The sequence below is a fragment of the Gracilinanus agilis genome, chromosome 4, assembly GCF_016433145.1.
Source record: "Gracilinanus agilis isolate LMUSP501 chromosome 4, AgileGrace, whole genome shotgun sequence".
In the NCBI taxonomy this organism is placed as follows: Eukaryota; Metazoa; Chordata; class Mammalia; order Didelphimorphia; family Didelphidae; genus Gracilinanus; species Gracilinanus agilis.
In genome coordinates, this window is record NC_058133.1 from 160,146,380 (window position 1) to 160,170,598 (window position 24,219).

Sequence of the window (24,219 nt, forward strand, 5' to 3'; positions counted from 1 at the left end):
TATATATATTATTATGCTTATTTATTTTATTATATTTGTATATTACATTATTTTAAAATTTATTATTAGATATTATATAATATATATGTATATAATACATATATTATTATATATTATATTATTATTTTATATTTATTTGATTTATTTGTATATACTTATATATGCACATATATACTTATATACATAATTGTGTGACATAATTATAAAAATTTATGTTTAAATATTTATTATATTATATTTACTTTATATAACATAATAATATATAATTTAATAATAAATGTATATATTTAAATCATTACCTTTTATCTTAGAATTGTTACTAGATACTGGTTCCAAGGCAGAAGAGCAATAAGGGCTAGGCAATCAGGGTTAAGTCAAGGAACTGGAAAGCATCTGAAGCCATATTTGAACCCAGGACCTCCTGTCTCTAGATGTGGCTCCCTATCCATTGAGTCATCTAGCTACCCCTAAGATTATATTGCTACAGAATATGGATGACTATCACCACTCTGCTTCCCTTCCCCACCTCTTCTCTTCCTTATAAGCTACAGCGGCTCCCTATAATTTCCAGAATCAAATACAAATTGGCATTTAGAACTCTTCATAACCTGCCCCCTTCCTCCATTTCCAGTTGTCCTGCACTTTATTCCCTTCTATACAGTAGGGAATAAAGAGGAACTCTGTTCATCAGAATACTTGCCCAGCCATATCATCCTAAATCCTGCTTATCTTACAAAAGAGGTTTGCTGTGCCTACTGTACTGTGCTCTAGCTACGTTTGTGATGGAGCCTGAGATCACCCGTCCCATAGCCCAGCTGTGGGTCAGAAGAGTGGCCGCTCCACCATAGGCTACAGCATCGACCTACTTGCCCTTGTCTTTCATGGAAGGACTCTCCAACTCCAGCCTCCATGTCTTCACACTAGTGGTCTCCATGCCTAGATGTTCTCTACTCTCACCCTTGCCTCTTGGTTCTCCTGGCTACTTTCAAGGCAGTTCAAATCCCACCTTCTTCAGAAGCCTTTGGGATACCTTTCCTTTGGGTGTGTGGGTGTACACATGTATACACATATGCACAAAACATGTGTATCTGTATGTATATGTGTGTGGTCACACATAGTTGTTGATCTATTATCTCCCCTATCCAAATGTGTGTTCCTTGAAAGAAATGACTGGTTTTGGCTTTCTTTGAATCTCCTCCGCTTAGCCTCCTGCCTGGCATATAGTAAATGTTTATAAATAAATATTTGTTGATTGATTAATTTCCTCTGTGATAAGCCATTTAACCCCTTCAATAGGTTCTGGAATCCTCCAGCTAACTAATCAATACTATTTTAATTGCCCTTCCCAGACCTCCATATGGCAAACCTCAGAGAGAGCAGTGACTTGCTTGGTTGAATGTTCTGCATAAGAGTTGCTATTTCTATCAAATCGATACCAATTAACAATTTTTAGAGATTGGATACAATAAATGAAACACTCTTCTAAATGCAATTTTGTCTCTTTAGAAGGCATTTCTGCGGCGACCATGTAGCGCTTGATGGTTTCAGTGCACTAGTACTCAATTGTGACAGTATTGCCAACTGTGGGTTATCAAAGGAGACAGGGTATAGTAGAAAGGGCACAGGATTTGGCTTCAGAGGATTCGGGTTCAAATTCCAACTCTAACATTTACTATTTGTTGGATCCTGGACAATTCAGTTGACTGCTCTGGACTCCAGTATCTTTGTTGGTAAAATTGTGGTCTTTATAATAAGACTGCTTAACAATAAAATTAAAATAGATTTTGCTCTTTATGCTATACTGACTACCTAAGGAAATAAAAAATTAAAAAAAAACCCTCTAAATCTGTAGTCCTGTGTTCAACTAATTCATAGACAGATTTAAGATTTGCATTGGTGAAGGCAGGCCCCAAATAGGGAATTCCCCACTACATCAAAACCATAAGCCCTTCATGTATTCAGGGGATACCTATACTAACTATATGCCTCATAGAGTTTTTTTTACAAAGTTTAAAAGTGGTATCTGAAGCATCTAGGTGGCTCAGCACATAGAGTGCCAGGTCTGGAGATGAGGGGTCCTGGATTCAAAATGGATCTCAGATGTAGACTCTAAACCACCACCCCAGTGCAACTATCAATAATATGGAAATAGGTCTTGATCAATGATACATGTAAAACCCAGTGGAATTGTGCGTCAGCTACCAGGAGAGGGCATGGGGTGGGTTTAGGGCGGAGGTAAAGAACATGAATCATGGGAAAATATTCTAAAAAATAAACATTTTTTTTAAAAAATGGATCTCAGACATTTCCTAGTTGTGTGATCCTGGGCAAGTCACTTAACCCCAGTTGCCTAGCCTTTACCACTCCTCTGCCTTGGAACTAATACTTAGTTATCGATTTGATTCTAAAACTGAAGGCAAAGGTAAGGTAATGTTTAAAAAAAAATAAAGTGATATTTATTGTTGTTTTGCTAATAATTTGGGAAATGTGGTATTTCAGTTTCAGAGATAAGCAAAGATACTGAGAAGTACCACGGTCTTCCCAGAATATGGATCCAGAATGGGACCCCAGGGTCTTGGCAAATTCTGGTCAGACCAGGAATGGGACTCTGTTCCACATGGAATCCACAGCACAAGCTCCTGTGTCTCAGAGGCTTAATTACTGAGAGAATACACAGTAACCCAAAAGTATAAACATAATAGAAAAGCTATCTAGTCTCCCAAAGCACAAATCTATTCAAGGGCTAAGCAGAGTGCCCATGCTATATTTATTTTTAGATTTATTTTTACATTTTGAAGATGGTTCAAGTGTCTATGACTGAAAATGGCTAAGAGGAAGTGGAAGGATTATAATGTGCTCTTCTCTAACAAATGCCTGTGTAGGGACTGTAACTATACTTTTAAAAATGCATCTTTGTTCTTCCTTTGAGTCTGCAATATATTAGCCCTGCTGAGGTAAGAGAATTTCCATAACTGAGTAAGTAAACCTATAGTTCCCAAAGCAAAAAAGTATCACTAATGATTTAACCCATGAATGAGCCACACCATGGATTAAAAAACAAACAATAGAACCTTTATCCATTATAGATCACAGTAAATATAAATCCTCAACCTTACTGGAAGGCTTCCCAGAGCCCCATTATACATGGGAAAATGGCAGAAGAGAAGGAAGAAAGAAAGGGAGGGAAAAGGCAAGGAGAAAGAGGATGAGAGACAGAGAAAAGGGGATTGAAAGGGAAATCTTTATGATGACAAAAAAATGAAGTTTTTATGATGATGAATAATAAAACATATACAAGTTCCCAAATTGGTCTGTCTGGTCTCCTCTATATTTGTGTGTTTGTGTGTGTATGTATGTGTGTATATTATTCCCACATGAACATTTTAAGAATTGAAGAATAATGATCTTAACTTCAACTGAAAGTTTTCTAAATCCGTGTATCAAAAATTTTTTAGCGTACCAAGAAAAACACTAGGGTTTGAAACAAGATTTAAGACTATCTCCAGCCCTGCTACTCATCCCCTGTGTGATAGTGAACAAGTCGCTTAATTTGTCTGCACCTCTGTTTCTTGGCAGTCAATGGGCCACCTCTCTTCCCCAGGGAGCCGTGTAGATTAATGAGCCTGTCTGTATCGTGCCTAAAAACAAAAAGGGAAGACATCACCCTCTCTGCCTTTAGTAATCTCCCTTTCCCACCTGCTGAGTACATGTGACGCTCTCACAGAATACTTTTTTAAGGATGCCAGTTCAAGTGTCATTATTATTCATCACTGATGGAGGTGGGTGAGGGGAAAGGAAGAGGCAGTATATGAATCCAGAAGCATTCTACCTTTTTTTTGTCTGGGGCCCAGTGAGGATTGATGTCACAAAGGCTCTGGGAACTCAATGGAATCTTCTCAGAATAACCTTTTCACATAGTCCCCAGCAGTCAGAGTAGACCCAAGACAGAGATAAGGAAAGTTAACATCTGCCCTGGAATCTTTTCTGAAAAATGAATCAGCCAGCGAGAAGCTGGGCATCATAATTTTAGATTCTGCGGTCTAAAAACAATGGCACCAAAGCACCAAATTCAGATGATTTCAAGCCTATGGCAAAAGCCTGAAGAAGAGAGAAGATAAAAAATATTTCATGTTGTTATAGATCTGGTTCCCAAGAGTTAGCATCCAGATTATTAGTAGTATTAAAAAGGACACCTGGGAAGAAGGAATTATGAGCTGTCACAGGTCCGGTTTTGAGATTACTGTTACAAAAATACTCTGACATTTATATGGCACTTGATGGTTTACAAACTGCTTTCCATCCAATTATATCATCTCTTCAGATTCACCCTGTGAGTCAGGTAGAGCAAGTGTTATTGGCTCCAAATTACAGATGAAGAAGCTGAGGCTAAAAGTGGTTAGGTGACTTTTCCAAGCTTTCAAAACTACTGAGTGTCTGAGTCAGGCTTTGAAATCAGGCTTTCTACGGCTAGTGCTCTTTTCACTATACAATGGAGTAGAAAAAACCACAAATATTTTCTGAGGGGCTGCTATGTAGAAGGGACCTTATTTGGTATAATAAAGTAATGTTGTTGCTGCTCAGTTGTGTCTGACTCTCTATGACCTCATTAGGATTTTCTTGGCAAAGATACTAGAGTGTTCTGCCATTTTCTTCTCCAATCCATTTTACAGATGACAAACTGACAAAATGATTTGCCCAGGTTCACATTGGTAGTAAGTGTCTGATGCCACATTTGAACTCATGAAGATGAGTCTCCATGATTCCAAGTCTAGTGGTCTATCTACTGTAACACCTAATATTAGTATAAGAAAAAGAATTCCAAAACTAAAGGGATCGGGTGTGAGGAAGATTATGTTTGGGTGCTGGGGCAGGCTTGCCACCTTTAATGACCTCAAATTCTTTTAGATATTCTTTAGAATACTGTGCTGGGAAGGCTTAATATACATTCAGGAGTTGGGAGGAAGCAGTCCTTGCTACAAAATCTGGCTTCAACCTCGATTTCTTAATACTACCTTTCAACACACTCACTCTACCTTCCATTTCCTCTCTCCATGTATTTGTGATCTTTCCTTCCTCCCTCAACTCCATCTTTCATTCTCCTACATCTCCCTTCAAGGCTCAGCTGAGGTTTTATTGAACCTCTGATCTTCTCCTTGCTCTCATTTCCACTTGTTAGTGCTCTTTTTCAAATAACCTGTTCCTTACTCATCTGGGTACATGGCATACTGTCTGTTATAATATAAATTCCTAAAGGGCAAGAACTATTTTGTTTTTTAACCCCCATTGCTAGAACAATGCCTTGAAAATATGAGGCACTCAATGAATTGAAATAAATCAAAATGCCCATCAGGGGCAGAAAAGGGGGTTCTTCTTTGTTCTCAGAAATCTTATAGATTCAAGCCTGTGGAAGCATAAGAAATAGTGCCAGATGTCAGGAAGTAGGATTTATGAGCTGGAAGTCAAAGATGACTTCTCCTGGGATATGATAGGAAGTAACTATATGACTGTAAGTTCTTTATTTTTTCTTTTTTAATCCTTACCATTCATTTTAGAATCAATACTGTGAATTGGTCCCAAGGCAGAAGAGAAATAAGGGCTAGGCAATAAGGGTTAAACAAACTTGCCCAGTGACACAAAGCTTGAAGTGAGATTTGGTAGTGTGGCCAAGTGGTCTAAGGTGCTGAATTAAGGCTCCAGTCTCTTCAGGGGCATGGGTTGGAATCCCATCGCTTCCAAGTGACAAATATTTGGGAGCAGCTGGGTGGCTCAGTGGATTGAGAGCCAGAACCAGAGACGGGAGGGCCTAGGTTCAATCTAGCCTCAGACATTTCCCAGCTGTGTGATTCTGGGCAAGTCACTTGACCCCCATTGCCTAGCCTTTACCTCTCTTCTGCCTTAGAACCAATCAGCGTCTTGATTCTAAGATGGAAGGTAAGGGTTTTAATTTAAAAACAAAACAAACAAAAAACAAAGTTAGGAAACATCTGAAGCCAAATTTGAACCCAGGACCTCTCACCTTTAGGCCTGACTCTCAATCCACTGAGCCGCCTAGTGATCTCCTGACCATAAATTCTTAAAAACAAATAAACAAACAAAAAAACCCTAAAAGGAAAACCATGCTAATGTCACTAAAAACTCATACCATGGTACCAAACCAATGTTTGGGTGAGTTAACTAGGAAAGTGGGAGATTGGGGGGAAAGAGGCAAGTAGAGAGGCACTATGACTATAAATTAACTAGTAAAATTCCTAACTTTTTATCGAATTATTAGAAGCCAAGAATGGCAATCACTATCTTACAACACTGGAAGTAATATTATTTCTGAGTAGTCTATCAAGGTCAGTATAAATCAGGCATCAGAGTAGAATGAGTCAATAAATTGTAGTGTTTAAAAGTCCTATTTTATCGTTCATTAGATGATCAGAAGCAGGGAAGGAAATGTGAGGATGCCATCAAGTCTTCAAAATTACAAAGAGTTGACCCCTAGAAGAAACATTTACTAACAATTTGTATTAAAATTGCCAAAGTATCAAGCAATTATCTCATAACATAACTTGAATTTCTTATCACAATGCTGGCCCCAAAGAGAATGTCTTCACAGTAGCAAAAACCAAAGCATGCTATTGGATTGATTACTAAAAAAGTAAGAATCCAAGTAATATAGCAAGTTAACTGCTACAAGCTAAAAGGGCAAGGGCAATCAGACAACACCTTTTACTGAGCTACCATAATGTACAGAAAACATTCAGTAAGGCAATGGTGGACCTAAGAACAGAATCTGGAAATTTTTCTGGCTCCTGAATACCAGGGTTGAAAAAAAAAAAAGATTCAAAAAGCACCTGTGCCTTCAAGAAATTGTTAGGGTGATAGGAATTTCGCTCTCTGACAGTTCATCATACCCTTTGGGGATGCCAAAACCTCCAATTATGGGGAATGGGAAGTCCAGGATACAGTATATTAACTAACTAGACTTGCTACAGGTTGGCCAAGTCACCAGTAATCATTGTCATTGCCCTGAATAACTCCTATCCCAAATTATCCAGCTCATAATCGAGGGTCCTTAGGACCATTCCCAGAGGGGTACGGTTCAAAAGTAGGTATGATAGGACATGTTCTAATATGTACTCATTTCAAATAAGGGACCTCCCAAGCAGACAAACCAGTCCCAGTATGCCCTCTTGCATTCAACTCTGCTCCAAAACCTTCCCAAAACCATTTGGCCATGATCAAAAGATTGTTGTAGGTCCTAGTTTAGAGAGGATGGCTTGACGCAACAGCAATTCCATTGGACTTGGTCTGTTTCCAACTTCTTATATTTTTAGGGTGCTTCCTGAGGGGCTGGTCCAGCCCATAGGCATGAGTGCCAAACATCTCCCACTTTCAAACTATGGTACCCTTCAAAATCCACAAAGTATCCTGAGATTCAATCTGTATCTTTCACAACCTTTGTGTTGAGATGTTTCTGACATATTCCTATGCTTATAACAGTAAAGAATCCATGTTGGCAGCCATCTTTGCAAAGGCAAGAATAAGCTTCAAAATAGAAGGCTGATGAGCTCCTACAGGATTATGAAATGGGAAACCAGGGTTAATTCCAGTTCCATTTTATTTTAAATCTTATTAAAGGTATAAGTTTAGGTGCAATTTAACCTGGCATTTGACCAAAGGACTCCAGGGAGAGAAAGAAAATAATATGGCTAGTTTTCCTGACTTTAACCAGTTATACAGAGATTATGTACTCTGAATATGTGTGTGTGTATATATATAATATGTTTATTTTGGTATATAAATGCATATAAAGTATTCGTGGTCTGAAATGGAAAGATATTTAGTCATTTTAAATACATATTTATAAAAGTATTTATTTCATTTCCTATTTATATATTCATAAATCTTCCAAAAGATAGTAGTGCTTACTTTTTTACAGCCCAAGTCTGAGCACTCAAGTACTATACCATGTGTGCGATGCTTATTTTCATACTAAAGACTTTTCTTTGGAGGCATAACTTAAAAAAACAACTATACTTTAGTCTTGCTTTTTTGCCACACCTATTTTTCCTGGCAAACCAATTATAGTTTAGAGCTCAAAGGAGAATTTCCTTTTAATTCTTCCAGAATATAGTAGTGTTGGCAGTCTATGCCTATGTTTTCACACTTTCCTTTCACTAAAATGAGACTCAGTTTTTCAGGAATAAATGCCACTATACACACATCAGTTGGATTTAAACTTCACTCTTAAAGTGAATGACTTCAGGAGACAGCGTCTTCCTAGCTCAATATATATTGGCTCCAACCCCAATACCTGATAGCTCATGTACTCTTCTATTATATATTTGATGATTTTAGCCAAAGTGATTAAGTGATCATGGGACAATTGCTCCGACTGCTGCCTGATGCCCAAACCTACTGGATCAGAGTACACACTCAGTGTTTGCTAAGTAGCAAAACAGCAGGTGGTTTTCTATAATAAATGTTCTGTGACTTTGGTGGCTATTAGTTCCCATTTTTCTCTTTCTGGTTTCAAAAATGATTTGTCCCATACCCTAGACAACTGCACAAATTTTGACTGTAGGATCACCTCCTCAAGAAGTTTATGAATGCTGCTAGCTGTGGCTTGGAAGAGGGCATTTAAATTGGGAGAGAGCCCTTAAATCAGCCTTACCTCAGCATTTTAGTTAATAAATTGAGGCATGATGTTTGTCCCAAACAATAACTTGTACATAATGTTTTACTTTTTTTTATCTTTTATCTTTTTAAATATTTTCTTAAAATCTACTACTTTTACCCTTTTTCATCAATCTCTACCCTTTCAACCCCTTCCTCGAGTTTGCCAATAATGAAAAGGTGCTTTCAATTAAGGTAATAAGTAGGGGAACCCTCCCTGGGCACTTTGATGGTCAGAGTTGAGGATTATCTTGCTGGTATCCCTTGATGGAGACAGGGAGAATAAGTAGGCGATCTTCACAAAGGTTTCCTTCTAGCTCAAGACCCGGAGCCAGAGTCTGGGTGGATATATTCTCTCCTCCTTGTTTGGGCTCAATCTCTCCTGCAGGTCATTCTGGGAAGCCTTTTCCTTCCCAGCCCGCAATGAACCTAGAACCGGTAACAAAGGCTACCAAAGGGCAGGTGTTCTGACCTCACTGAGAAGATTTAAGGGTTTAGTGATGGGGTGCTAGGTAGGAGAACGATCCGAGGGCACACCTGCAGCCCCCTACCGGGGTGACCCCTTCCCCACCTTCTCCCGCCTCCCTCCTGGGCACCGTGCAAGCTTCCCTAGTTACCTCGTCCCCAAAGTGCACGACCTTCTGGCCCGTGGCCACCCGCAGGTTAGGGTAGCAGGAGGGGGGCTGGTCCCGCGAGGCCCCAGCGGCGCGGTGCGCGGCGTAGCGGGCCTGGATGTGGGGCTCGACCATGCACTTGTCGATGATTTCGTCCTGCTGTTTGGGGGGCAGTCGCTCCCACTCGGGCCCGTACTTCTCGCGGATCTTCTCCTTGTCTTGCATGATCTTCCTGGCCATGGGGCTCAACGAAGAGAAGTAGGTAAAGCGCTTCCGCTCCTTGTCGTCCAGCGGCCGGTTCCCGTTCATGACCGAGGTGCGTGAAGCTGCGATCGCCGCCGCCATAGATGCCATGGCCACGGACCCTTGGCCTTGCTTTGCTTGCCCACCGCCCGGCTGCTCCTTTCCCTCCACGCCTCCGCCACGCTCCGGGCTCCCTCAGCTTCTGCCTGTGTCTGTGCCTCTCCCTCTCTGGCTCGTAAGGCAGGAGGCAGGAAGGGAAGATACCAGGGAGAGCTAAGGACCTCCTCTCCTCCCTCCTCCCTCCCAGGGTAAACGCCTCCCTTCCTCTCTGGCTCTTGGCTCCCTGTTCCGTCCACTCCTCCAGGTCCCTCCTCTGCCGGGGACTTCCTTTCCTTCCTGCCTACTCCTCCTCGGTTTACTGGGCCTCCCCTCTCTCTCCCTCTTTCGGTTGCCGCCTGCCTCTTCCAGTTCCCCTATCTCCTTCTTCCTTCTTTCCCGGTCTCCTCCTCTCCGTGTCCACTCCTCCTCCTTACAAACACCTCTCCAGTCCTCCCAGCTGCGGGCACGCCTCCTTCCTCTCCCGCCTCCTCCTCATTCCAGCTGTGGCGCCCCATCTTTTCCACTCCAAACGTCACCAGCCCATCTCAGAGCTGGGAGCGTCCCGAGCCCTTGTTTGTGAGTGTTGTTGAGACCTGATCAAATGTTTGTTCTGATGGATATTTCGTTGTGACCGTTTTCTGTTGAGTTAACCCAACAAACATTTAAGTGACTTCTATGTGCAGAACCCGGGATAGACTCTGGGAGAAACACAAAGTTTAGGAAAAAAAAACATGCTCTCATGCAATTCTTTTGTTTGTTTGTTTGTCTGGTTGGGGGGTAGGACACATACACAAACAGAAATGGGTAGACTACTGCAAATATTAATAATATGGAAATAGATAAAACCCAATGGAATTGCTCATTGGCCCTGGGAGGGGAGAGGGGGAAGGAGGAGGGAAGGGAAAGAACATGAATCATGTAACCACAGAAAAATATTCTTAATTAATTAAATTAACTTTAAAAAAAAGAAATGGATAGACTGGTGAAGAGTGATGTATTTGGAGACTAAGAATGCATTGGAAGCTCCTATGAATGGGGGAACTGGCTTTTGCCTGTCTTTGAATCCACAGCAATGCCAACAGTGTCTGGTACATAGTAGGAGCTTATAAAGGCTAGTTTACCAACTGTATAATTTTAGCCAAGTCTTTGAACTCCAGACCTTACTTTCCTCATCTGTAAAATTAAGGCAGTGGATTAGATGGTTTCTAAGGTAATAATAATAATAATAATAATAATAATAATAATAATAATAATAATAATATACTAATTCCAGCTAACATTTACATAGCACTTATTATGTACCAGGTACTTTACAATTATTATCTCATTTGATCCTCATAACAACCTGAGAAGTAGATTCTATTATTATCCCCATTTTACAGATGATAAAACTGAGGCAAACAGATGAATCAATTTGCCTAAGGTCAGACAGCTAGTAAGTATCTGAAGCAGGTTTTGATCTCAGGTCTTCCTGACTCCAGGCCCAAAGTTCTATCCACTTGGGCAACCTAGCTAATTTGTGTATCAAAGTTCACAGGATCCTAGATAGGGGCATAACTGAGATGAATATCAAAATTAAATTTTGTACGAGTACATTTTTCTTTGTTTTCTTCTTTTTCAACAAACTTCAGTAGCTCCCTATCATCTTCAAGATCAAATCCAAATTCCTCTGCTTCATATTCAAAGCTCTTCATAATCTAGTTCCCTACAACCTTTCCAGCCTTCTTTCAACTTTCTCCCCAGCATTTACTCTTTGATCCAGTGACACTTCTGGCTGTTTCACAAACAAGGAGGGAGCAGCATTCGAGAGATATTGCAGAGATGAAATCAATAGGCCTTGGCAACAGATTAGATACAGGCAGTGAGAGGTAGTGAGGAAACCAGGATGACTCCCATGTTGTGAGCCTGAGGGAGTGGGAGGAGGATGTTGTCCTCTACTGTAATAAGGAAGGTTGATGATAGAAAGGTTTAGGGAGAAAAATGAGCTCCACTTTAGACATGTTGAGTTTAAGATGTCCATTGGACTCCTAGTTTGAGATATCTGAAAGGCAGTTGGAGGTTTGAAATTGGAGGTCAGCAGAGAGGTTAAGGCAGGATAAGTAGATTTGAGAATCATCGACATAGAGATAGTAATTAAATCCATGGGAGCTGATGAGATCATCAAGTGAAGTGATATATAGAGGGAGAAGAGGAAAGGGCCCAGGGAAAGAACCTGTGGGACACCTATGATTAGAGGGCATGATACTGATGAAGATCCAGCAAAAGAGACAACATACATAAGATAAGAACTAGGAGAGAATGGTGTCCTCACAACTTAGAGAAAAGTGTATCAAGGAGGAGAAGGTAATAAATGATATCAAAAGCTGCAGAGAAGTTGAAGAGAATAAGGACTGAGAAAAAGCCACTGAATTTAGCAACTAAAAAATCATTGGTAACTTTGGAGAGAGCAGTTTCAGTGGAATGGTAAAGATGGGAACCAGACTAAGGAGTAAAGAAGGGTGTGATGGAAAAAAAAAAATGAAGGCACCTGGTGTAGATGACATTTTCAGAGAATACAGAGAAAGGGCAAAAGAGTTATAGGAAAATAGAGATAGCCGGGATAGAAGGATCTAGTAAAGGTTTGTTTGTTTTTTTTTTTTTTTTTCAGAAAGGAGAAGACATGGGCATGTTTGTAGGCAGTAGGGAATAAGCCAGTAGGTAGGGGGAGATTAAAAGCAAATGGCAAGAGTGGAAGCAACAACCATAGGTGTCCCTCAGGGTTTGGTCCTGGGTCTTCTTCTCTTCTCCCTCTATATACTGTTTCACCATATGTGTTCCTTTCTCTCCTCTGACATTGCCACAACTCTAATGCAGTTAATAGAGTTATAGCACTACCTGGGGCCTGGATTATTGCAATAGCCTGCTGGTGGATCTGCCTCAAGACTCTCCCCAATGCAAACTATTCAGTTGCATTGCAACCTTAATTCAGTCATTAAGTTTCTTAAAGTGGTTCTCAGCTGAGAAAAAAGGGAGAGAGAGAGAGCCATAAGAAGTATGAGAAGGGATGAAAAACATTTGGAAAAGCCCGTTTTGGTGAGTGGGATAATAATTTGATAGAAGAGCTATAGAAGGATTGCCCAGGGGGCAGCTGAGTAGCTCAGTGGATTGAGAGCCAGGCCTAGAGATGGGAGGTCCTAGGTTCAAATCTGACCTCAGAAACTTCCCAGCTGTGTGACCCTGGGCAAGTCACTTGCCCCCCATTGCCTACCCTTACCACTCTTCTGCCTTGGAGCCAATACACAGTATTGACTCTAAGACGGAAGGTAAAGGTTTAAAAAAAAAAAAGGATTGCCTAGTGGCAGTGAGGGTCCAATTGAGGTAGCGGAACATACATTTGTAGTACAATCAATTAGAATGGTTGCATGAAAATGTGAGAACATTGTACACAGCAACAGCAATAATGTCTGACAGTGATTCACAAAGTGGTCACCACTGCCCCCTGGTGGGTGCTGCAGTGACCCAGGAGGGCGGTGATGGCCACAGGTGCATTTATCTTTCCTATTAATTGCTATTAAAATGAAAAAAAATTAATTTCCAGGAGGCTAAGTAATATTTTTTTTCTGGAAAGGGGGTGGTAGACCAAAACAGTTTGGGAACCACTGATGTATGATGATCAACCATGAATGAATTAACTATTATCAACAAGGCAAAGATCCATGAAAACTTCAGGGGACTTACTTTGAAAAAGAATATCTTCCTCAATAGAAGGGACAGAGTCCAAATGCAGATTGAAACATGATTCTTTATTTTTTTCTCTGAATTTTTCTATGGTGTAAGCAATATATGTCTTGCTTCACAATATGACAAATAAGGAAATGTGTATGCCCTAAAACATTTTACTTGCCTTCTTGAAGAAGGGAAAGAAGGAAAACAAAAGGGAAAAATTGTTTCTACGTGTAATTGAAAAAAAAATGGCTACATGATTTTCTCCACCTTCATTCAGCAGCATATCTGCAGGAGCAAAGGCAGTAAATGGTTGGAATGATCCAAGGCAGAAGTCTGGAAGGGTGTATTTGATGAAATTTTAGTGAATTAAGAGAGTAGAAAAGTGTAGAGTTGAATTGGTTCATCAAGTATTCATGATAGGGAAAAGAGGAGAGAGTGGCTAGTGTAAAGGAGATAACCTGGAATAGAATTGAGGGGGTCAAAGAGCTGAAGGCCACGATGCTGATGAACAGGAAGATTTTGTAAGGGAAGGCAGAGAGAGAAATAAAAAGCCAACAGATTATGATTGGATAAAGAGATAGACCAGAAAATTGGAAACCACAAGATGGGCTTGGCTCTTCCATATGATTTTGTATTTTGTATTGTATTTTGGTCAGCCTAAAGTTGTCTTTTGTGTTGTTCAGGTGTAAGGGAGAGACTTTTCTAAAACAAATGCACTGACTTTTGTTTCAATCCACAAAAAATAATAACATTTGTTTTGGGACATCTTGTCTGTTTCCTGACTCTGGATGATAATGACCATGAAACTGGAGTTAAGAAATCAGTCTCAATAGCTATGTTTTTGTAGCTTTGTAACTGAATGGAAGCAGAAAAAAGAATACATTGTAGTATTCAGTATTACTAGACAGAATTTCAGTGCCTTGTACATATTAAAGTCTGTAGAAATGAAGATTTTATATCTATTTCTATACACACATATGTGTGTATGTTACTGTGCATGTACCCCATCCATTTGACAACCAGAATGATTTCAGCAAACAAGACCTAAAACAATGGAGAATATATAGAAATTTAGGCAGGAGAGGAATGCTAACTTGTCAAGGAGTTCTGCATTTCAGCTGTCCATTATAATTTTCCCTTTGAAGGGTAGGGATACTTCCATAAAGAACAGGCGAGAAGAGCCTGCAAGTGTTGTTTTAAATATAAGAAAAATCTATTTTAAAATCTATGTTAGTGCTTTATAGAAACCTTAAGACAATAGTCATAGAAAAGAATGAATGTTACACTCTTCCAGGGTCAAATGCAATAAATAAAAGGAATTATTACTGTTATTATCAGCATTAAAATATGCAAACTCAGAGCTCAGGGAAAGTGAGCACATCAACTGAGTTGCTAGGCAACAACCTTTAGTTTCAATGTATGTGAAGTACTTGATATAAGAACACTCTACAATTATCAGAAAAGCAGCCTTACAAAGTTATGGTGGGGTAAAACCAAGCCCAATATAATTGTTTTTCTTGTCTCTACCAACGAAGCCATTGTATAGTCTCTGGCGGTGGGCCAAGCCCCTTTGTCTCACTCCTCCCTCATCTTTATTTTATAATGTGAGTGATATCCACAGGTGTATTGTGGGAAATGAAATAGCTAGGATGGAATGCTTTGAAATTCACATGTACGAGGCATTTTTAAGTGTTTTTAGAAGCATTGTCCCATGCTGTTTTTCAAAGCACTTTTTTAAAAAATTCATTTAGTTTTCCAAAAGATATGAAGTGAATGAATTCCAAAAACTCTAATAATTTGCACTAAAACATAATTTATTACAAGGGAGAGATATGTTTAGACTTGCAAAACGATACAAATTTGAAATTGCTCAAGGACACTGGCCAAAGTATGCAAATTCCATGAACTGGATGATAAATGGTAATTAGAAGAAAAGATTTACTTTGAGAAGATTACAACAAGAAACTCCAAAGACCAAAATGCTTTGACAGAAGACTTGCCAGAGAACTAGATGTATCTGATCTATGTTCTAAGAGAAAATAATACGCCTGTCCAAATTCCAAATATGCAAGAAGAAATAAAATAGTAGGATCCAGTGGGAAGAACCTCATGCTAAGTGTCAGGAAATCAAAATTTGGACAATTTCTCAGTTGTGTACACAATCCCTTACCCTCCCATCTCACTTGGGAACTTGCCCAAATCACTCTCTCACCCATCCTCAATATTTCACTCTTTACTAGTCCCTTTCTCCCACTACCTACAAACATGCTCGGATCTCCTCTAACCTTTAAAAAAAATGGATGGTAGTAGGGTGGGATTGTTTGGTAAGGACAACACTTCATATCCTATTATCTTTTTTTCTTCATTGCCAAACACTTCCCCCAGATTCCACCCTCTGCCCAAAGTTGTCTACACTTAGTCCCTCAACTTCCTCAAAATGAAATAATGTCAATCCTTTACAATCTGACTTCTTGTCTCACTCCTACAATGAAATTGTTCTTTCAAAAGTTACCAGAGGGGGCAGCTGGGTAGCTCAGTGGAGTGAGAGTCAGGCCTAGAGACAGGAGGTCCTAGGTTCAAACCTGGCCTCAGCCACTTCCCAGCTGTGTGACCCTGGGCAAGTCACTTGACCCTCATTGCCCACCCTTACCAATCTTCCACCTATGAGACAATACACAGAAGTACAAGGGTTTAAAAAAAAACAAAACAAAACAAAACAAAACAAAAGTTACCAGAGGTTAATTGCTACGCCCTATGGCCTGTTCTCAGACTTCATCTTCTTTAGCCTTTCAGTAATATTCAATATTACTAATAGCATTTTTCTTCTAAATATTCTTTCCTCATTGGGATTTCATTGTTCCCTCCTGATTCCTCTATACTTTCTTGATCTCTTTTCTCATTCTCCTTTGATGATTCATTGTCTTTCTCCTGCCCCCCAATGTGAGTATTTTTCAAGGCTATATCCCAAGCCCTTTTCTCTTTTTATTTTGTCTTTTCACTCCTTAGGGTATAATTATCACCTCTCCACAGAAGACTCATATGCAGAGGATGTCTCCCAAAAATTATTTTATTGAACTAGAAAAAAATAATAACAATTCATGTGAAAAAACAAAAGGTCAAGAATAACAAAGAAATTAATAAAAAAAAACATAAAAGAAGGAGGCTTAGCAGTACCAGATTTTATACTTTATTATAAAGCAGCAATGATCAAAACTCTCTGGTCCTGATTAAGTAACAGAAAAGAAGATCAGTGGAACAGAACAGACATACAAAAAAACAATTGTAAAAGATTATAGTAAACTCGTGCTTGACAAATGTAAAGTTTTTGGAATAAGAATTCACCATTTGGTAAAAATTGTCGAGAAAACTGGAAAACTATCTGACAGAAACTAGACATAGATACAATATCTTACACCATTTACCAAGATAAAATCAAAATGGATCCATGACCTAGGCATAAAGGGAGATATCATAAGCAAATTGGAAGAACAGGGAACATATTACCCATCCGATTTATGGATAGGAAGAGAATTTATGAACAAACAAAAGATAGAAGGCATTGTGAGATGTAAGATGAATAATTTTGAATACATTAAACTGAAAAGATTTGGTGTGATTTTAAGACTTTTGGATACCTGTCCATATACGTATGCCTACGTAAGAATATATGTACATACTTATTTCTGCTTTGGTAAAGCTTTCCATGATACCTCCAGTGAAAAGTGTTTTTCTCTCCTCAAATTTTCCTAAGTCAACTTATTTGGATCTTTCCTTTACACTGTACCTTCTACTATTTATTATATAGTTGTCATATCCCTCCTAATTTCTAGCATAGAACCTTATACATAGTAGGTGTTTAATACTTGTTTGTTGATTTTATTTTAATTGGATCACAATATTAGCTCACTTGATGTTCTTGGGCAAGCTGTCAGATCTTGGGAATAACACTTACATGATACTTTATATTTTATGAAACATTTTCCTTAATAATAATTCTCTGGAGTAGGTGATACAAGTCTTGCCTCCATTTTAGAAATGAAAAAACTGAAGGTCAAGAGGACTAAATTACTTGCTTCAGGTCAAAACTCTAGTTACAGTCAGAGCTTAATATTAGATGCTTAAGCAGGGTAAAGTTCTTAATCTCTATGGATCATAGACCCATTTGGCAGTTTGGCAAAACCTGATGCCCCTTGCTCAGAATAAAGGTCTTAAATGGATAAAATAAAATATATAAGCTTGTAAAGGAAACCAATTGTGTTGAAATACAGTTATCAAAATATTTTAAAAATAAGTCCACTGATCCCAGGTTAAGAACTCCTCCACTAAAGCCTTCTGCAAAGTCCTACAAACTTTTCATAATACCATGCTGTTTCCTTGTGACCATTTCCCTATTAAAAAAATTAGTTCCACAGGTGATGTTTGCTTCACATGGCGACGAGAATTTCCCAGTTTGAAAGAACTTGCTTGAAAATATTTGGGATCATGTGCTAAAACAACTAGTCCAGGGTTGTTTATGAAAATAAATTAAAACACTCAACAAACACTTATTCAGCACCTATGGTTCTTCAAGTCCTTGAGCATAAACTAACATTCCTGTTAAAGCAGCCAAAAATAAACATTCAGTTAGTCCTTCAACTATTTTTCCTCTCTTAGATGGCATGAAGGCTTAAAAAGTACATGAATAGAGGCAACTAGGTGGCTATAAACAGCCAGACATGGAGACAGGAAATCCTGGGTTCAAATCTGGCCTCAGATGCTCCATTGCTGTGTGACTCTAGGCAAGTCACTTAACCCCAATTGCCTAGCCCTTACCACTCTTCTGCCTTGGAATGAATACTTAGTATTGATTCTAAGAAAGATGGTAAGGGTTGTTGTTTTTTTAAGTACATGAATAAATCCTCCTGGGTATGAACTAAGATTTTTCTAGTTATCTTGAATTATAGTAGAAAATAAAAATACCATTTCAATAACTAAGTTTTTATAGCCATTATCAAGCTGTGTTCTCATGCCCTTCTAGTAGCTTGAATTATCCATTGATGAAATGGAGGCACTTAAGGGGGAGATGAAAGTGGTCCACAGCTTGTGACAAAGATGGGATTCATAGATCCTGACTTCAAATTTAGTACAACTGATTAAATACCATGTTTCTAATCATCTGAGCATCTAGATTTTAAATCTTCCAAGTTACCCATTCAATAAGAGCAAGAACTAGTTCTTTCAGTTTAAAAGATGAGTAACCCAAAATAATGATCGATGTTATACTCCTACATCTGTCCTCTTAGCCAGGTGACATTTCCCTGAAACTCCTTTATCTAGGTCACTTGTGTGAAAGGGGAAAAAAGAGTCTGAATAATGATAGTACAAGAGCAATAAAATCACATTGGAAGCTGACAGAGAATCAGCTAAACTCACAGAAGATGACTAACCCTCCAAAAGAGAAGGCAACTACATTCCCAACCAATCCAAATGATCATCAGAAAGAAATCCATTCCCTTGTTTGTCTAACAATGGATCATATGACACCAGAATTCTTATTGTCTACTCCAAGAGTTTTCAGTAGACACTAAAGCTGAATAAGAGACCTGATGTTAACCACCTCATTAACTTGATGCCTTGGGTCAGATGTCAAGAGTCTAGCCAGACAGTGCCAAAAAGTAAGGGGCTAAGCTGCTGGCAACCAGTGAAAAGAAGAGTTAATACTATTGTCTGCTGGTTCTCCTCCTACACATGTAACCACTCTTTCTCAATCTTCCTTGCTGGCTCATTATCTATATCATATCCCTGTGAATCTTCCCTGAGGTTATTTCCTAGGCCCTCTACTCTTCTCCCTTTATACCAGGGGTTCTTACCCTTTTTTGTATCATGGACCTCGGTAGCAGACTAATGAAGTTGTTTTATCCTTTTTCAGAATAATGATCTGAAATATTTGAAGGAAATGCTATATTTTCCTTAGAAATGACTGAAAATAAAGGTTTAATATTTCCTTTCCATGTCCGTGGCCCTCCAGAAATTTGGACCCCAGAAAAAGAACCCTGCCTCTGCACTCTCTCTTGGTAAACTCATCCATCTCCAATGAATTTAATTACTATCTCTATGTTAATGACTCACAGAATTCTATATTTAGCCCCAGTATCTCTCCCTGAACTGAAGCTCACATCATCAACTGCCTACTGGACATTTCAAAATGAATGTGTCCCAGAGAAATATCAAACCAAACATTTCCAAACCAGAACTCAGTATTTTTTCCCTCAAATGCTCCCCATTTCCAAACTTCTCTGTTTCTGCTGAATCACCATTCTTCCAGTTTCCTAGGTTCATAACCTTGGCATTATCCTGGATTCTTCACTCTCTCTTCCACAATGTATCAAATCAATTCCCAATCTTGCTATGCCCATCTCCATAATATCTCTTTTATCCAACCTCTTCTGTCTATTCACATACCCACCATGTTAGTTCAGACCCTCATCATTCCTGACCTAGATTATTGAAATGGCACCCTTCACTTGTCTCTTTACCTCAAGTCTCTCCTTATACCATCTATTTTGCACTCTACTACCAAAGAATTCTCTTAAACATAAATGACTATTTCAACCTCTTACTCAATAATCTCCAGTGGCTCCCTATCATTTCTAGGATAAAATATCAGCCATGAGTAGAATGCATTCTATCCTCATCTCTACCTAATAGTATCCCTCTCTTCCTTCAAGATGCATTTCAAACATTAACTTCTACATGAGACTTTCTTGATCTTCCTAATTGCTATTGCCTGCTCTTCCAAACTACCTTATACTTTATTACTATGACCACTGAAGCTCTTGGGGAATGTGGTGAGATCCTCATCACAGGAATATCAATTTGGCATGGAGGATGGATTGGAAAGATGAAGAGACAGAAAGCAAAGAAACCAGTCAAGAAGCTATTGTTCAGGCAAGAGGTGAAAGAATCTGAATGAGGCTGGTGTCTGTGAGTAGAGACAAGGGGAAATATAGGAAAAAAATGTTGACAAGATAAAATTGATAAGACTTGGCAACTGATTAATATTGGTGGATAAGGGAAAGTAAGGATGACTTCTAGGTTGTAAAACTAAATGACTAGAAGAATGGTAGTTCACTAGTTATAATTGGGGAAATTGGAAGGAAGGTTGGGTTTAGGAAAAAGATAATGAGATCTGTGTTTCACAAAGAATACAATTTTGTTGCACTACAGTTATCAATTTTTTTAAATTAATGAGCCTGAGAATTTTTAAATTTCTGTTCTCAAACTAGGCAAATTATTCAGATTATAGAAAGGTTGTATAGATTTATTTGCCAAACAATCATTAATAATGCTAAAATATTTGTGGAGGTTTCCAAGAAACTAGAAGAAGACCTAGAAACTAGAAGCCAAGAAGACCATTGATGTTCAGTTTTCAAAGATGTTGATGAATGGGAGCCCAATTTAGGGGGAAAAGTAAAAATGGGGAAAGAAATCAGTACAAAGGGCAGTTTCAGAATTCTATCAAGGCACCAAGCTTTAGAGCTCATCAGAGTACTCTCCCATATTCTCCTCCTCAGGGAACTTCATGAAGAATCTAGAATCCCAGCAACTGCTCATCTTCATAGCTCTATCCTTGACTGTCATATTTCTCTTATGCCCATAACTGGCTCTCTTCTTTGCTGCCAGGAATTCCACTTCTTGAAATCACCTAAACAAGGCTTCTCTGTGTGTATAGCTGGAGAATAAAAATTTCTGCTCCCTGTTGGATACAATGTCTCCTACTGGTTTCCCTTCAAAGAAACACAGCTCGTGGAATAAAAAGATAGAAATCCTGTCCTCTCTGCCTAAGAGCAATTCCATTTCATGGATTTGGTTTCCTACACTGCTGGTCACTGGCCTGGCCTGCCCAAATGAAGGCATTGCTTCACCTCCCCCACTTGCAGAAAAAATGGTTTGTCTTAATGAGTTAATCAGGATACATCAAATCTGATATGACTGCAGGCATCCAAGTGATATACAGCAAGAAGTTGGAGATATGATGCTAGAGAGCTTAGATGAGGAACTAAGGAGAAAGATGAAGCTTAGATGAATAGATCTGGGAGTCAACTGCATGAAGATGATAGTTGAATTCTAATACTTGCCTGACCATGTGGAATGATCAGTAAATCTAATTCAAGGTGTTCAAGTATTGAGTGGATCTGTTCCAGTATCTGCATGTTCAGAGACAGGAAAAATGTAAAAATCAATCATAGCTTCTGAGACTGATAAAAAAAAAATCTGATACTGATGTCCAAATTTGTTGCAAAGTTCTATGGTGCGGGTAGAGAGGCTTATACTGCCTCTTCTCGTCGATGTTTTGAGGATCAAGAACTATAACAGATAACTACTTTTGCAAACCCAAATCACTATTAATCTACTGTTTATTAATCACAGCATGGGAAAGATAGTGGGCAGTGTGGTCTGAAGAAAAAAATAGTTCATATTCTCCTTTACATTTTTTTTCACTAATTCTTTTGATATTCTTGACCTTTTTTCCTTCCAAATGAATTTTTTTAAAGACCCTCACCTCTCATCTTAGAATCAACACTGTATTTTGGTTCCAAGGCAGAAGAGTGGTAAAGGCTAAGCAATGGTCAAGTGACTTGGTCAAGGTCACACAGCTAGGCAGTATCTGAGGCTAGATTTGAACCTAAGGACCCCTCACCTCTAGGTCCAGTCTCAATCTACTGTCACTGTCCCCTCAAATTAATTTTATTCTTACTTTTAGTTCAATAAAATAATTAGGGAAGAAAAGCAACTGCTTGAACACATGGGTTGAGGCGGACATGATTGGGGATGTAGACTCTAAGGACCACCCCAGTGCAACTATCAATAATATAAAAATAGGTCTTGACCAATGACACATGTTAAAACCAGTGGAAATGCGCATGGGCTATGGGGGTGGGGGAGGTAAGGGGGTGAAGGGGAAAGTAAGAGCATGAATAATGTAACCCATAACTTTTCTAAAAAATAAATATTATTAAATGTTAAAAAAAATTAAAAATCCTAAATAATTAAAAAATTTTAAATAAAAATAAATAAAATAATTAAGATGGTATTGATTAGATGTATCAGTTTATGTAGAATTGTCATTTTAATTATATTGGCTCTGCCCACCCATGAACAAGTAATATTTTTCTATTTAAATCTGACTTTATTTGTATAAAAAGCTTTTTATAATTATATTTATATAGTTCTTGGGTCTGTTTTGGCAAGTATGCTCCTAGTTATTTTATTCTATCTATGATTTTTTAAATTGGTTATCTCTTACTATCTCTTCTTGTGGGACTTTGTTGGTGATATTAAGAAACACATGATTTATGTGGGCTTATTTTATATCTTACTACTTTGCTAAAATTATAGTAATTTTAACTAATTTTTAGTTGAATCTATGTGATTTGCCATATAGCATCATATTGACTATGAAAAGAAATAGTTTTATTACCTCTTTGCCCATTCTGAGTCCTTCGATTTTTTTTTCTTCTCTCATTGCTATGGCTAGCATTTCTAATACAATATTCTTATAGTGCCGTCCTCATAACAACTCTCTGAAGCAGTCAATAAGGGTTATTGTTTTAGATTTTACAACTGGAAAAATAGAAGATCAGAGAGGCTAAATGATTTGCTCATGGTCACACGACTAATATCAGCAGTGGTATTTTTTTCAAATCGAATTTATTTTCCTTTTTCAGTTCTGAATTCTCTCCCTCCACCTACCCCCTCCCCCACCCATTGGGAAAACTAGAAAAACAATCTGTTACAAATTTGTTTGTCAAGCAAAATAAATTCCTGCATTAGTCATATGAGAAGGAAAGAAGGAAGGGAAGAAAGGAGGGAGGAAGGAAGGAAGTTCTTTTTCTGAAGGAGCTTAGTAAGTTTGAAATATGCATAATGAAGCAAAATAATTTCCTTTATTAGCTATGTTGAAAGAAAGGAAGGAAGGAAAGAGAGAAAGAAAAAGAAGCAAAAATATTTCATTCTTCATGCTGAGCCTATCAGTTCCCTTTCTGGAGGTGGATAGTAGGTTTCACCATGAGTCATTGTGTTGATCAGAGTTGACAAGTCTTTTAAAATTGTTGATTTTTATAATAATATTAATTAAACAATAAGTATCATACATTTAATAATACATATAATTACATAACCATAAGTACAGATTATTTACCTCATTTTTCTGACTTCACTTTGCTTCATTTTATATATTTTTCCAAGCTTTTCTGAGATTATCCTTTTATCCTTTCTTAAAACACAATTGTATTTTATCATCTTCACATACCATAACTTCTTAATCCATTCCCTGGTTGATGGGCAACTCTTCAAATCCTAGGTCTGTACTAAGCAGTAGCATTTAAATAGAGCCTTTTCTGATTCTAGGTTCAGTGCCCTTTTTACTATACCATTATGCCTCTATAATAGGAGAGTTCCTGTTTTAAACAAATAAAAAAATCTAGACTTTTCAAAGACATAAATTACAGACAGGGTGATTGGCTTTTAAAAGTACTCACTGAATGATTCCTACATAATACTAAGTTCCTTTAAAGGGTTGCTTTCAGAGTCAGATTGCCTGAGTTCTAAACCCAACTCTGAAAATCAAATCAATAGTCTTATACTTCTTTCCTAGCTCTCTAAAATTCTCTGTTTCTTTAACAGTTTAATTAAAATTTTTTTATTATAATATTCTATTTTTCCCTCAGTTACATGTAAAAACAAATTTTAACCTTTAGGCTTTCTTTTTAATTTTGAGGCAAATTATCTCTCTCCCATTTTCCCATTCCCTTTCTCTGAGATGGCAAGTAATCTGATAGAGATTTTACATGTGCAATAATGTAAGAAAAAATTTTCCCATAATGGTCATTTTGTGGAGTAGCTTCATTTCATA

At 38.3% G+C, this 24,219-nt stretch overlaps 1 protein-coding gene across 1 annotated transcript in view; it reads right to left on the reverse strand.

Annotated features, from left to right (window-relative positions):
- The window catches only part of C4H1orf198 (chromosome 4 C1orf198 homolog), a 51,702-nt gene extending 41,700 nt beyond the window's left edge, over window positions 1-10,002 (reverse strand). Inside the window, exon 1 of the mRNA XM_044673386.1 lies at window positions 9,282-10,002. Coding sequence (XP_044529321.1) covers window positions 9,282-9,632 — 351 coding nt within the window. The 5' untranslated portion in view covers window positions 9,633-10,002. The remainder of the gene's footprint in view (window positions 1-9,281) is intronic.
- Between the last annotated feature and the right edge of the window lie 14,217 nt (window positions 10,003-24,219).